Below are 15,058 nucleotides of genomic sequence, written 5' to 3'. Positions count from 1 at the left end.
CAACAAAACGCGTCGTGATAGCGGTGAATAAAAAATCCCGGTAAACGTAGCACAAGGATGTACTTACATCAAAGCGACTGTAAACTTTCCTCTCCTTCCTCATGCTTTGGAGTCTTTCCAACAGCTTGTCACGGTCCTGAGACGACTTTTGCAGCCCGCCGCTTAGCGACCCTATCTCTCGTTCTTTTTCCCTTTTGGCATTTTTATCGGCTTCGTCTTCTTTCTCGTCGTCGGTGACGGGCGACTCCTTCGTCGACTCGTTCCTGCTTTGGCTGTTGGCGGAAATCTGTTCCAGCAGCAGCTTGGTATCATCTCGGAGGTTGCTGCTCGAGAGCACGCCCGCCGTCGACGAATGGTAGCGAGATTGGCTCGTTTTCGGCTGCCTGGGTTGCGGCGATTCCTCCGTTGTAACTCCGGAAGATTTATTTTGCCCCGCTTGTTCATTTATTCCTTCGCCGCAGACAGATTGCTTGTAAACTGTACTGGTAGTTTCACTGTCCGCGGCGTTATTTTCACGAGGCGATTGAGAATCTTTCCTGTCGACATTACGAGGGTCCAAATTATCGCTAGCGAGCGGTGAGGCTAACGACGCGTCGAGCTTTTTGTCGGTCGGAACAATCTCGTCTGTAACAGATGTTGTGCTTGAGGTAGGGTGCGTTGTGACTTTGCTTATATCACTTGGACTCCCATTGGTTAAGGAGACTGTAGTGATAGCTTCTGGTTTTTCAGTTTGGGAAGGCAAAACAGACGGAACTAATTCTGTTGGGTTGGATTCAGAGGAGGAATTTACTCGTCTTAGCAGGTCTTGCGGTAGGTCTTCAATAGTTGGCGTAGGAACGTCTTTTTGGTCTGGTTTAGAAAGACTTTGCGTATCAAATATATTGGACTCGTGCGACAAAGAGCTAAGGCTATGTGTTTCACAGTCACCTCTGTCATTTCCGAAGGACGAGGGAACAATAGGTGACCCGCTGGGCTCATTTACAACTGGAGTACTTACTGAGGTGTTTACTATTGTGGAAACCTTCTGGTCATTATCCGTTACTGTGCATTGTAACGCGGATGAGTTTGGCTCTGAACCAGACGCGGTACTTTCATGGAAAACACCAGATTTCTCATTAGCGAAGTGGCGGAAATGACTACTTTCAGGCGGTGTTGGCACTAAAACAGAAGCTGTTTGCTCTATGCTAGGTGAGTCTGAAGGATTGGATGTGCTTTGTGGACTAGAAATGGATAGCAGGTGTTCAGAGTTAGCGCTCTTTGCGTCAGGTTGTGCCACATTGGTCTGTGATGAGTCTTGAGTTTGGATGTTAGAAATGACAGTGTTAGATGCAGAAGATGATGCTGAATCCACCGTATTGAGAGTAGGAACTAGAGTGGAATCAGTAGAGGTAGACGTAAGGACTGCTGATATATTTTCTTCTGCGCGATGCTCAAGCAATGGAAGATTAGCATGCGTTTCTTTTGTTACAATGGGCTCTTGACCAGAGCTAGACTCACTCAAGGCAGGTTTGTGACGCTCTGGGTCTTCTGAATCACACTCAAGAGATTCTGTTTCTGCAGAAACAGATAGAGATGCTGCCGTTTGGCTGTCTCGCAATTTTGCTTTATCCAAATCAGTCGGGACTTTAGGTTGTTGACTTTTTGATGTCTGGGAGATAACCGTTAGATTACTAACCTCTTGATTGTTTGCCTCATCACTGACATTTAGTTCTGAGGATTTTGTTTTACTTGAATCCTTAGTAGTAACACTTGATGATAGTGAGATTGACATCTGGGACGTTGTATCATCTTTTCGAGTACCATCACTGGATGCAGTGTCCTCCTTTACAACAGTAACACCGTCACGATTCGTTGGTGTTTTCATTGGAGCCTTCTCTTTCTTCTTTTCAGCCTCTGCAGCCTTGGCAGCTTTGCGTTTGGCTGCCAGCTCTTTGAAAAACTTGAGTCTCTTATCAGGATCATTCATGTCTACGGGCAACGGGTTGCTAACCAAAGACTTGGGTAGTAGATCAGCTTTTGTTAGATCGGATTCAGACCGCTTCAATCTGAACGGCGATGGAGATGTTTTTCCCTGTTCAACATCTGGCAGCTTTAAAGGTTCTTGGATCCCCACATTTTCTGAGGAACTCTTTGACGGTTCTTGGATCTCCAGATTTTCCGAGGAACTCTTTGAATCTTTATCCTCTGGTTTGTTGGTACCTTCTTGTGCAGAGCTATCAAACGTGGACGACTTTAAGTAACGAGTCCAGGCGAAAGAGTCTCTAGCACCTGATCTTCTTTGTCCAAAAACCTGAGAAGCAAAAGGTAGTTTTGTCTGCTCACTCTCAGTCTTGTCACTTTCCTCATCTTGTTGCCCCGCTGTATGTTGCTCTAAAGAGTTAAATATCAGAGAGGATCTTAACCTGGAACTTCTCGGCATGGCCGCATTGTATTTTCTCTTAAACGACTCGTCCTTTCGGACAGCGGTATTAGATTCCTTCTGTTCTGACTCTTCTGATTTCTCCCCTTCTGTTGTGGATGATGATTCAGAAGGTGTCAGTGTCTCTGTTGTTTTGGTGTCCGCCAGCACAGGAGTACTTTCTTCCGGCAATTTATTTGCCTGTTCTGTTTCCAGGGCAAAAGCTTTGGCGTAACTTGGCAACTGACTTACCCTAGGAACGGCGGGAATCTTAAACTCTCGGACATTTGGAATTTTAGGAATTGAGGAATCTGCGAGCGGTGCGGTTGTCTGTACAGGGTTGGAGGGCTCCTCGAAAGGATCTGATGTCTGAGGAGGCATCAATGGCAGGCCTTCATCTCCTGGATTATCATACGCACTGAGGTAAGAGTTGATTCTCCAGTTCCTTAAACCCCGCTTCACCATGGGGTCTCTGCGGTCCTGAAGAAACTGCTTGTCGTCCATTGTGTGCTGCGATAGACTTAAATCTGCCGGGGGTTGTAACTTCTCTGAGACCTGCTCAAAGTCCACATTCCTAGTGGATGATAAATAATTAAGCACAGGGTCAAAGTTGTCATAAGGCTCCATTTCTTGTGGTAAGCCCGGTTCCGAAGACTGCTCTGCTGACGGATACTTTTGGTTCCAGAATTTGTCGGGACCCCCATAGTCGTTATCGGGACCCGGTCCCACATTTTGCTGCTGTCCCCTGTGAAGCGCTCTTCCCCTAGCCTCGAGGTCTGCTGCGGGTTGAGTTGGGAACGGGTAACTGTACCTGCTAGGAATACCTTCGCTATACACCTGTCGTTTGAAAGCAGGGTTTTCCATCACGGGAAACCTGGAGTGACCTAGCTGCTCCAGTCCTGACTGTTGTGACGGAAATCGACTGTGCATATCAATAGGACCGTACAGAGGTTCGTTTCTTTTCAGGTGCATCGTTCTCCAGTCGGTTTCTTGGTGCTCATCATATGATGGTTTAGCCCAATCCTCTGGATGAGGCATGTCCATCGGCCCAAACTTCCTGGGCTCTCTGTATACAAGTGAAGTTCTTTTACTTGGGTATTGCCACTTTTGTAAAAAGCCAATGTCTTCCATCGCAACAGGCTCATCTGTTGATATTGGCTGAGACTGAGCAAAGAGGATCCGAAACTCTTCGTCAAAGGTCGATACCAGCTGTCCAAGGAAAAGATGTGCCATACAACGGTGTAGTTTCTCAAAAGACCACATGAAGCTGTACAAAAAAAAATACAAAGGTATGAATAAAATGTTCTTTCCTTTCTGGTTTAATTGCAAAAACATTTGCCAAAGTGATGTATCAACTAGGGCTGTCAAATTTATCGCATTAACGGGCGGTAATTAATTTTTTTAACTAATCACCTTAAAATATTTGCCGCATTTAACTCGTGCGCGGAATGACCCGCTCATGCATTGCCTCAAACAGATTACGATGACACCATTTTCTTGCACATCGAGAGATAAGGGCAGAGAAATGTGAGTGGACACAGGCGTTCATTGGACCGCGCCGTTTATTGGCATAAGCTTTGGCAACTCTTTCACATCAAACATTACTATTGTGGCGAGCGACGTGGAGAAGAATGACAGGAAATGATCTTTTTCTTAACACGCATTACTGAACACAACGCAGAACGTATACCATTTGCAGCCACCACTGACAGTCATGGTTGCCCAACTTCCCATCATGCATTTGGGCGGAACAGTTAAGTCGCTACGGTATCATTTAGTGAAAGCACAACAAAAATAATATTCCTATCTCTCAAAAAAAAAAAAAGTTCACAAAAAGAAAAGCGCTCAATGCAAAGAGAACTGGCAGTCCCAATCAAAATAACTATGCAAAATACACATAAAACATACCCAGACTTTGGTCAAACTCTATTCAAACGTTTCGTTTAGCTCAACAAAAACACTAGATGGCAATATTTACCTTGTGGTGTATTTCATTCACTACCTCACGTAGTTAAAGACACTGTGGAAGAACGGCAGGGAGCCCATGTGACGTCCTGCTCGCGACGTCAACAATGGCGAGCTATTAGTTTATTTTTTTGATTGAAAATTTTACAAATTTTATTAAAATGAAAACATTAAGAGGGGTTTTAATTATTGTTGCACCGATACCATTTTTTGGGCCCGATACCGATACAGATACCTGGCTGTGCAGTATCGGCCGATACCGATACCATTCCGATACCACTCTGTTAGCAAAAAAAAAACAAAAAACAACAAAAAAAAAAAAACAACACACACATATATAGATATGTGTATATATGTACGTATAAGGGATGCAGCGACACAGTTAAGTCATGGTTCGGTATGATTTTCGATACATTTCAATACATTTAATGCTCTGAGACAGAAAATACAACTGTTATTATTATTATTATTATTATTTTTATTTGCTAACAGGCAAAAAAACTTCATATAAACAAACATTTTAGTGCATAATATTTATGTGCTTACTTCTTACTGATCTGAAGAAATTTTAAATTTTGAAATTTTTATATAAGTGCTGAGCTGTTTTTAAAGTGGGGCACACTGTTGATTGCTGCAGCTATATTTACCATATAAGCAAAACATCCTATTTGTGGTCCGAGTCCATCTGTAACATGTACTGAATTAACAGTATTTGCAGCATTATCTATAGTCACTGGTATGGATTGATTTGGCCTGCTTAATTTCCATTCAGTCTTGGCTGTTTCTAATTCATCAATGTAGTTAGTATATGAAGTGCGTGTCGCTCTGGGCTCACGCAGCTAATAACATGGATTTAACATAGGACATCTAGGTTGCTATTTGATGATATCTAGTGTGCGCGCTGCGCCGCTTGTTTTCTGGCCACAGAAGTCACTTCTGCTCATTACTGCACAACACGTAAGACAATCGACTTTCATAAACAGGACGAGTTTGAAGTACGGCGCTCTTAATTTGCCACTCGTTGTTCATCATGAAACCATGAGTTTGCTTAGTCTCCCACGTGTTTAACCTTTCTGATCCCATCGGCGCTATAATAGCAGGCATTAGCTTACGCATGCTAGTCGTTTGTGAATGCCATGTTAGATGAGCAGCGTAACATCGCGGATATCCGTTGTACTTTACGTCCTTAAAATAGAAGACGAAGGAGTTAATTTCGTTTGGTAATCTCGAGACAAAGACATACAGATGTCATGCATCGGGATTTGGGAAGTTAGCTCACGTGGGGAGGACAGTACATTTTCGTTCAAGTGATGCCAGTACATGGTATCGGCGCCCTAAATGTTGGTACTCGTCGATACCGATACCACCAACTCGGGCCAGATCGGCGCCCCCTGCCGATACTGGTATCGGTATCGGTGCAACTTTAGTTTTAATACAAAATTACTATAACTTGTAGTCACATTTATCTTTTAAGAACTACAAGTCTTTCTATCCGTGGATCCCTTTAACAGAAAGAATGTTGATAATGTTAATGCTATCTTGTGGATTTATTGTTGTAATAAACAAATACAGTACTTATGTACCGTATGTTAAATGCATGTGTCCGTCTTGTGTCTTATCTTTCCATTCCAACAATAATTTACAAAAAAATATGGCCTATTTTAGAGATGGTTTGAATTGCGACTAATTGATTTTTAAGCTGTGATTAACTCGATTAAAAAATTTAATGGTCTGACAGCCCTAGAATCAACATTTTATTTATTTTATTTTAACAGTCTGTAGCAGTTTAGGAACATCACCTGTAGTTCCCACTCAGTACCGCCCTGCAGTCTGTCAACAAGAAGCGATCCATCATCTGTCCTTTGAAGGATTTCCCTGAGCGGCAGTGATAAGTGATACCAGACACAGTTCTGACACGTAGAAACTGCAAAAGAAATATTTCACTTTAATGATGAGACGAAAGCAAAGTGGCAGTTAGGCATGTGCCGGTTACGGTGGCATGAAAACGTCACAGTTTCAAAACCATTCAAATTTTCCGTCTTACTGTATGGTATTAGTTCTTTTTTCATGTCCCTAAAATGCAGCGAGAAACCTGTGGCTCCCCCCCCCCAGTTGTTGCTCTGTCCTGTGTCTGTCGGTGACACTACACCTGAGCTTTTTTTACTGCCTCACAAAAGACAAAGTGGCTAGTATGGGAGTACTTCGGCTCCCGAAAAGAAACAGACCACCGCAGCTAAGAGAGGGAAGGACAGCGGACATGCATAGACTTCATAATGTATAGACCCTACTCACATGACGCTAGAGCCTAGTTCGGACCCGACACGGCCCTCTGGTATTGAGGCCCGACCCGGCCCGAGCTCGATCACTTAACTAGATTTGCAGGCCCGAGCCCGAAAAACCCGATTTTTTTTTTTTTTTTGAGTGACGCGGAAAAAACGCAGCAGCAGCAATTTATTTTCATTTCTTCGAGTTGGCAGAAAAAAACGCAAGTTTTCTTAATGTTTAAATAATCTACATATTTTTTTGAGAATTATCAAAGCATTCACACAACGAAATAACGCTGGGAAAGTTTGTTAAACATATTTCTGAGTGTGTGGAATATTGTTCTCACATGGACGCGCCTCTCTGACAAGGAGAGGGAACAGCAGCAAAAAAATAAAATAAAACTACAAATGCTTTGAAATAACATTCTTTATTGTAACGACAACAATACCAAAATAAAAAATAAAAATGAAATAAAAGCTTTAAACTGCGGGCTGGCCTTGACTGCAGTCGGCAACTTGCGGCCCCCGCCTCATGTCTTGCTCTTTACAGAGGATAATAAAGATGTTTGAGCAGTTTCTTTTTTGCCCGCACAGCTTTTAAGATGCCTACTCAGCGTCGAAGTGCCAGTCTTTTTGCTGTCGTAGGAGAGCAATGTGCCGCACTTGTTACATTCGACGAAGCCGACACAGTTTTTTGTTGCATCTTCCACGATCAAATGAAATTCTTTCCACACCTCACTCCTACCGGTGCATTCTTGCCTCTTCCATTCCCCCGTCTTCAGTTTGTTTTTAGCTTCTTTCTGCTCCATATTGGAAAAGTACCAAGAGGATGAGTTGTGTACACTCGGTGCAGAGAGGGAGAAAATGAAAATGAGGGCGGCGCCTCGGCCGTGCGCAAACGGTACAGCGGGAGGATAAGCAGAAAAAGCGGCCGGCGCCACGGCGTTCGTGCACACGCACAAGTAAAAGCGCAATACAGAGAGTCTGCTCTCCCATTTTAAAAAAAAAAAAATAAAATAATTTATTAGTCCGGCATGGCGGCCCGACCCGACCTGACCCGAACGTGAATGCTTAAAATGTGGGCCCGACCCGACCCGGGTTCGGGCACAAAATCTAACCTCTACATGACCAACCACGCCCCCGCGCCATATTGTCCGTCAACTCGTCGTTGTTGATGCATTACCACTACGTAATTTCCTCCTATTATGGCGTGTTTTCTGTTTTCGTTAACATTAATAATCAAAATGGTGAAGGCGTGTGTGGCGGTCGGTTGCAATAACAGAAAAGATAGACGGAGAGACTTGAGATTCTACCGTATTCCGAGAGACCCGGAGAGGAGAGCGAGATGGACTGCTGCAATTCGAAGAGAAAACTGGGCTCCAAACGATTACCACAGATTATGTAGTAATCATTTTATATCTGGTAAGATGCATTTAATATATATTTAGAGGGTTTTGGGCTGACAACCACAATTAAGATCATTGCTAGGCTAATCGCCGACAACATACCGTTTCAAATTTAAGACGCTTATTTCTTCCACCATCTTTATTTTTTGAATAATATTTAGCTGGTAACAAATGAAAGAGGCTAGCCTCGTCTACGGATCATCGGTTAAACAGGGGTCTCCAAACCTTTAGCAAAGGGGGCCAGATTTGGTGTGGTAAAAATGTTGGGGGCTACCTGGGCTGATTTACGTAGAACAATACATTTAAAGAAATTTTAGAAAGCCCTTCTGTGTGTCACATTTGCTTTATTTTTTTTCTAAATTCATAATTTCAACAATCGCGTCTTTCTGGCGTTCTCTTTCGACACTCGGGCTCTTGCGAAATACTGCTGCTGTGAAATTAAATTAGCTTCAAGTTGCTTTACTTTCTCGCTGCGAATCTTCCCTGTAATGTTGTACATGTTAGCATGTCTTGTTTGTTAATATCACGTCACATCGAACTCTTTGAAAACAGCGACTGTCTCTTTGCAAATGAGGCAGACACAGTTGTTGCGTGTTTTATTGAAGAAATAGTCCAATATCCACCTATCCTTGAAGCGTCGGCTATCGCAGTCAACTTTTTTAATTTTTTTTAATTGATTGTCGCCATTTTAGAAAATTGGGTCACACGGGGTAATGTTGCTTAGAGTGCTGCTCTTAAAAGTTTTTCAAACTTTCGTGAGAATAGGCTGATTATGTGTGGACAAGTTAGTTGTAGACATCAGGGTAGCAGATGTCAGGCAGAGAGGGCGAAGACAGCGGGTCGAAAAATATCGATTTAGGCATCAAATATGGATCTGGCGAATGGATAGACTGAAGCTTTTTCACATAACGCCTTTTATGCAACGCATCCAATGAGTTTACAGCGTCTGAAAGCACCGGGGCTTCCATGAATTTCTCTATAAAATGAACGACTAATTGAAACCATTGAGAATAGGGCTAAACAGAGACGGACAATATGGCGGCCGGATACAGCGACACGTCATTCTGTGACGTTGGTGAGTAGGGTCTATTGACGGCTCAGATGGGTCATGCACTGCGCCTCGCATTCAAGTAGGGGGCCGCCCACATCAAGGGGAGCTATTCACAAACACACGTACGCAGCGATCTAACGCCGGATTTCTATTGAAAAAGTACGAAAGCTGTACCGCATACAAACAGGAAGGATTGTCTCAGGAGTCATTTGTTCAAGGATTCAAGGTAATTATTATATTTTTTGGACCATGACCTCATTTTGAAATGTCGCGAAAAAAAGAGAAATTAAATTAGCCCCGACTGCATTGGCATCACAGTTGGCAATATTTACGCTAAATAAATGCTAACTGCACATTTTTTTGCTTTTAACCAAGAATCGAGACTGTTTAACGTCCATATCTATAAAGATTTCAGGGATCAAAGCATTTATTGACAAGAATTTTCACCAGAAAAGCTCTGTTTACATCAGGCGGCTGCGAGCTACATTCACTAACAGACAAGCATTGTAATTCGACATATTTATATATAATAAATGCTAATTGCACAATTTTTTTGTTGTTGTTGCTTTTAACCAAGAATTGAGACTGTTTTACGTTCATATCTATAAAGAATTTGGGGATTCAAGCATTGATTCACAAGAATTTTCACCGGAAAAGCTCTGTTTACATCAGGCGGCCGCTAGCTACATTCACTAACAGACTAGCATTGTACTTCGACATATTCACGTAAAATAAATGCTAACTGCAGTTTTTTTTTCTTTTGACCACAAATTAAGACTGTTTTACGTCCATATCTACAAAGAATTCTGGGATTTAAGCATTTATTCACAAGAATTTTCACCAGAAAAGCTGTGTTTACATCAGGCGGCCGCTAGCCACATTCACTAACAGACTAGCAATGTACTTCGACATATTTACATAAAATAAACGCTAACTGAACGACGTGCTTGTGGAGGGGGGTTGCCAAGGGGAAGCAACACCTCCAACATGATTTCACATTTACGTGACCATCATCCATCACGTTACACAAAATTTAAGATAAATTAACGCTGTCATGAAGGTTTCCCATCATCTACGAGAGTTTACTCCGGTGTGTGTAGTGTGTCTAGCAATGGTAAAACAAATACTATAACGTACGCTTATTAACGAGGGAAGATAACGTGGCTAGTTAGCATGCCAAGACAGCTATCCTTTTGTAAAGTCTTCCGCCATTGTAAACAACCGTTCAAAATAACATTTTCATCATACAGCCTGTGGTGTCTATTCTCTGGCGACTTTTTTTTTTTTTTGCTATTTTATTTATTTATTTTAACACTATATAATAATGTCGATGTGTAGTAAGCCGAAATCAACACGAAGTGACCTGTAAATGTTCCCAAATCAACAGGAAGTGACTGAAAATAAACAGGAAAGTGGCTCAATTTGCAGGAAATTGCCTTCACTTCCTGTTCAATTTTAGGGCATTTCCAGGTCATTTCCTGTTGATTTGGAGTCACTTCCTAATCATTTGGGGTCATTCTCTAGTCACTTCCTGTTCAGTAAACCCCAAATAAACAAGAAGTGACCTATAAATGCCCCCAAATCGACAGGGAGTGACCCAAAATAAACAGGAAAGTGCCTGAATTTGCTTGAAATTGCCTTCACTTTGTGTTCATTTTAGATAGATTTTCAGGTCATGTCCTGTTGATTTGGAGCCACTTCTTATTCTTTTGGGGACATTCTCAAGTCAACTCCTATTTAGTGAGCCAAAATGACTGTGACCCTAAGATGCCCCAAAATCAACAGGAAATTGCCTGAATATGCTTCAAATAGCTTTCACTTTCTGTTCATTTCAGGGCATGTACAGGTCCCTGCCTGTTGATTTGGAGTCACTTCCTATTCATTTTGGGACATTCTCCAGTCACTTCCTGTTCAGTAGCCCAAAATCAAAAGGAAGCGACACAAAGTCAACAGGAAGTGACAAAAATCCACAGAAAATGACATGAAATACCCCAAAATGAACTCATTGCCTGGTATTAGCTGTAAAGGGGGATTAGTATCTTTTCTCGTATTTACCGATCGACTGTTTGTATTACTCTAACACACCCAATATAAAATAAATAGCACTTATATCATAGTTTGAGGAAAACAAGCAGAACATATATTTGACATAGGGCATAAGAGATATACATGACGCCTTCTTATCACGGAAGCCCAACGCATGCGTCATGCAACTGACTGAACAAAATTGCTGCTGACGAGGCAAGACATCTACAAGCCCACGCCTGCTCCACCAACTCCCGAAATCAGTTCTTCCGGACAGTCCAGAACAGATGGAGGGACATCTTGTCTTGACAAGGAACATTCGATAAGGAGGAACCCACGACCGAGAAGTAAACTCTCAGCACTCACATTGCGCTGAGGTGGCAAAATCCACAACCCTCATTGCCCTGACAACGAATTGTCCTGTCCAATCCACAAACAGACAATAATCCTAAACAACGTCCATACACACCCTTCTTCTGCCCACAGCCCGCCCCGGGAGAGCCTTCAAAAAGATGTTTAACTAATCGTTGTTTTTCTCGGGAACCTTTTGTTGTGATATGGTGACCTTGGACCGAGTATGCCTCCTCCCCTGAGTCTGTGTCGCCTTGCCGTTTGATTGCTGTCGACATGCATAAATTGTCAACTTGTGCTTTGATGCCTTTTTCTAGCTTTCAAAATGGAGTCAGTACAAGGGGTTAAAACTAAGGTGAACGCGCAGAGTTTGGCCTTTTGGCTTGGTTATCGGATTCTCGCCGGCCCGGATCGTTAGAGCTGCGCCAGTGCGGGGCCGGCGTGATTCCGGCAATCTGGCTAAAATGTCAGATTCCTTCAGCTGCCACTGACAGCCAATATGTTTGAAATGCGAGGGAGTTCATTTGCTGCCACCCGCCTAACTTCAAATGGCTTGGACGTCTACTAGTGATAAACTCATCTGTATCTTTATCGATCATTGTTTTATCTCCATATCGTAAGATCATTGCTATCGTGAGCCTTGTATCGCAGTTCGGATCGGGAGGTTTCCACCCCTAACGTCTATTGCCGTCAATGGCAGCCAATGAGTCAACTACATTATGTACATGAAGACAGGAATTCCTTGGGCAGTGCTTTTAAAGTACTCACTTGCATATTCTGTAGATTTACTCTGCAGTTGGACACCATGTTCATGAAATGATGCGCGTTCCGCTCGTCCAAAAGAATATAGACGGCGACGTTCCTCATGGCGGCATTTAAAATATCAGCAAAAATGTCTACATCTGTAAACATGTCCATGACAATGGCAATCACCTGTGAAGACAAATACGAGTTTATTAGGAACACTGTGAAGGTAAAAAAAAACAAAAAACAAAGAGCGACCTGTTGAGCGTTCTTGATAAGTCGACGAGCCTGCTCCTTGATGCTCGGCATTTCGGGCTCGGGAGGATTCACCAGCGTGGTCACCTCCGTGGGACCGCCGAAAAGATGCAGCTGAGGCCAGCCGAGATCCAGGCCGGGGGCGTCCAGGTCGGAGTGGACCGGCCAGTACGTATCCGAGGAGCTGTCTCCGACATTGTCCAGAAAAGGTTGCTCTTGGTAGATGCTTTGCTGAGGAACTTGGACCGAGCTCTGAATATACTGAATTTCCTGCGTGGAAAGGAAGTCCACCACATCTGCTTTTTGAAGAAAGTCGTAATATCCTTCCAGCTCTTCCTCAATCAGCGCGTCAATCGCCAGACGGTATTCTTCCCGATAATGAGGAGGAAGGTAGTTGGGGTGCATGGGGTTATCCCCCGCAGAGGAACATTGAGAGCGACGTGCCATGACTGATGGCTGAGGAGAAAGCGCAGTCCGTTAGATGCCTCACATTTGAATATATTCGCAACAAAACCATGTCAATCGCGCGGTTTGAAAAAGTATTGATTAATAAATTCAAATGAAAAAATATGCCTCATTTTGAGGAGTGAGAATATTTCACAGCCACACATACTGTACATGACTAAGGGGCATCAGTGGCGGATGCTGGTCTTTCAATGAGGGGAAGCTCAAAGTGTGTGTGCCTTGTGACGTTGGAGGGGCTGCTCGGTAGGGAAAGAAACTAGAGTGCCAGAAGTCCAAGTAGTGAAAATCGCAGGGTTCGTACACCTTTTCATGGCCAAATTCAAGCTTTTTTTAAAGAGTTTCACGACCAATTTTCCAGTACTTTTCAAAAAACATCCCAGTTTTTTTTTTTAACGATCAGGCTGAAATAAAATAATGGTGGCTTCCCACAAGTACGCAAACATCTTCCAAAATATTTTTCGACACCAGAGGCTCGAGAAATTTCTTTTTTAATTTTTCAAACCCCGTGGGTGGGTGCGTTCCCGGCGAAAGTGAGTATTTTGTGGTAAACTCTGAACGCGTCCCATAGCAGAGGTGCTGGCGTAGTCATAGCATTTCGTTTGTTGGACAGAGACACACACACGTCATGGCCAATGAAACCTTGATAGTTACGCTTTCTTGGAAATTTGGGACACTCAAAAAAACGGGTCTCGCCTCCAGTTGCGAAGCTAAATGAGATCTCGATGTACATTTGTTTGTAACTGTAGTTCACAACGGCAAGATCAACAAAAAAATATTCCGTTCTAGCTGAAACTAGTAAAGATCTTTGCAAGGTTATTACGATCTCTCCTATTCGTTACAGTCGTGTTCAAAATTATTCAACCCTTACAATGGATAAGTGTTTTTGCAAGTTTGACATTCATTTTTCATCTTTTTAAAAATTGTATCAAATAATGACAAGTCAAATGGACAAATACATCTGAAATAACGAAAAAAAAGGAAATATTCCAATTAATGTCCTTTCTGATATTACCTCATTGACAAAATTATTCAACCCTCCACCCAAGTCCACCACTCTTAAGAATAAAGGTATCCATTAGGTGTTGTCAAACAGTTGGTGAAAACATCTGTAGACGCGAACGGAACCCTAATGAGCAGCAATTAAGCAGATCTAAAAGGACTGTGACACATGGCTCTTCTTGGCAGTTAATGACATCTTTACAACATGGTGAAGTCCAAGGAATAGCCGAAAAGAGAGGAGGTCATTTCATTGCATAGGCAAGGATATGGATATATAAAAATAGCAAAAGGACTACAAATTTCAAGAGACACAAGGAGTGTGGAAACGCAACCTGGCTTACTGTCTGCAACTACTATGCGATACCTGAAGCCAAAAGTGGAGAAAAATCCCCGGGTAACAGCTGAGGAACTATGACAGGACATGTCATAGGAAGGTATTCAGGTTTCATCCAAGACAATAAGACACACACTGCGAAATGATGGCTTCCATGCAAGAACTCCCAGGCGCTGACTCCAAAGCACAAGAAGTATGCCAAAAACCATGTGGACAAACCACAAAGGTTTTGGGATACTGATCTCTGGAGTGATGAGACCAAGCTGGAACTTTTTGGGCCAATGGATCAACGGAGGAAGAATGATGCCTACAAAGAAAAGAACACCTTATCTACTGTGAAGCACGGTGGAGGGGTCAGTCGTGCTCTGGGGTTGTTTTGCTTCTTCAGGTACAGGGAATCTTTAGCGTGTGCAAGGTATTATAAATTCCAGTTCAATACCATGAGTTCTTGGATGCAATTGTCATGCAGTTATTGACAAAGCTGAGGCTTGGGTGAAGTTGGACCTTCCAACAGGACACTGATCCTAAGCATCATCTATCACATCTTGGTGGCAAAAGAAGTGCTAGAAGATACTGGAGTGGCCATCGCAATCAACAGACTTAAAGTTTGTATTACAGGATAAAAAAAAGGCTTAAATAGCATTATTATGTGAATTAGAATCATATTTTGAGACCATTCGACTATATACAACAACTTGGCAAAGCGCAGATGACGAGAAATTAGTCTATTAATCGGCTGTTTAGCCACGCCTGCCATTATAATGTTCTAGCGTCGCCAAATGGAGGATGACGTCGGCAGGG

At 42.8% G+C, this 15,058-nt stretch overlaps 1 protein-coding gene across 5 annotated transcripts in view; it reads right to left on the bottom strand.

Annotated features, from left to right (window-relative positions):
* Positions 1-15,058, bottom strand: part of fam83ha (family with sequence similarity 83 member Ha) — a 52,625-nt gene that overhangs the window by 35,810 nt on the left and 1,757 nt on the right. For all 5 annotated transcript variants that reach the window (XM_057848149.1, XM_057848152.1, XM_057848151.1 and 2 more), the window contains exons 2-5: positions 12,463-12,915; positions 12,229-12,393; positions 6,163-6,287; positions 68-3,665 (exon numbers count right to left, since the gene is read on the bottom strand). In XM_057848149.1, the coding sequence (XP_057704132.1) occupies positions 68-3,665; positions 6,163-6,287; positions 12,229-12,393; positions 12,463-12,906 (4,332 nt within the window). In that variant the 5' untranslated portion in view covers positions 12,907-12,915. The remainder of the gene's footprint in view (positions 1-67; positions 3,666-6,162; positions 6,288-12,228; positions 12,394-12,462; positions 12,916-15,058) is intronic.

This window comes from Corythoichthys intestinalis, chromosome 10, assembly GCF_030265065.1.
Source record: "Corythoichthys intestinalis isolate RoL2023-P3 chromosome 10, ASM3026506v1, whole genome shotgun sequence".
Classification (NCBI taxonomy): domain Eukaryota; kingdom Metazoa; phylum Chordata; class Actinopteri; order Syngnathiformes; family Syngnathidae; genus Corythoichthys; species Corythoichthys intestinalis.
The sequence above is the reverse complement of the archived record's forward strand: the minus strand, read 5'-3'. Positions and strand labels throughout refer to the sequence as shown.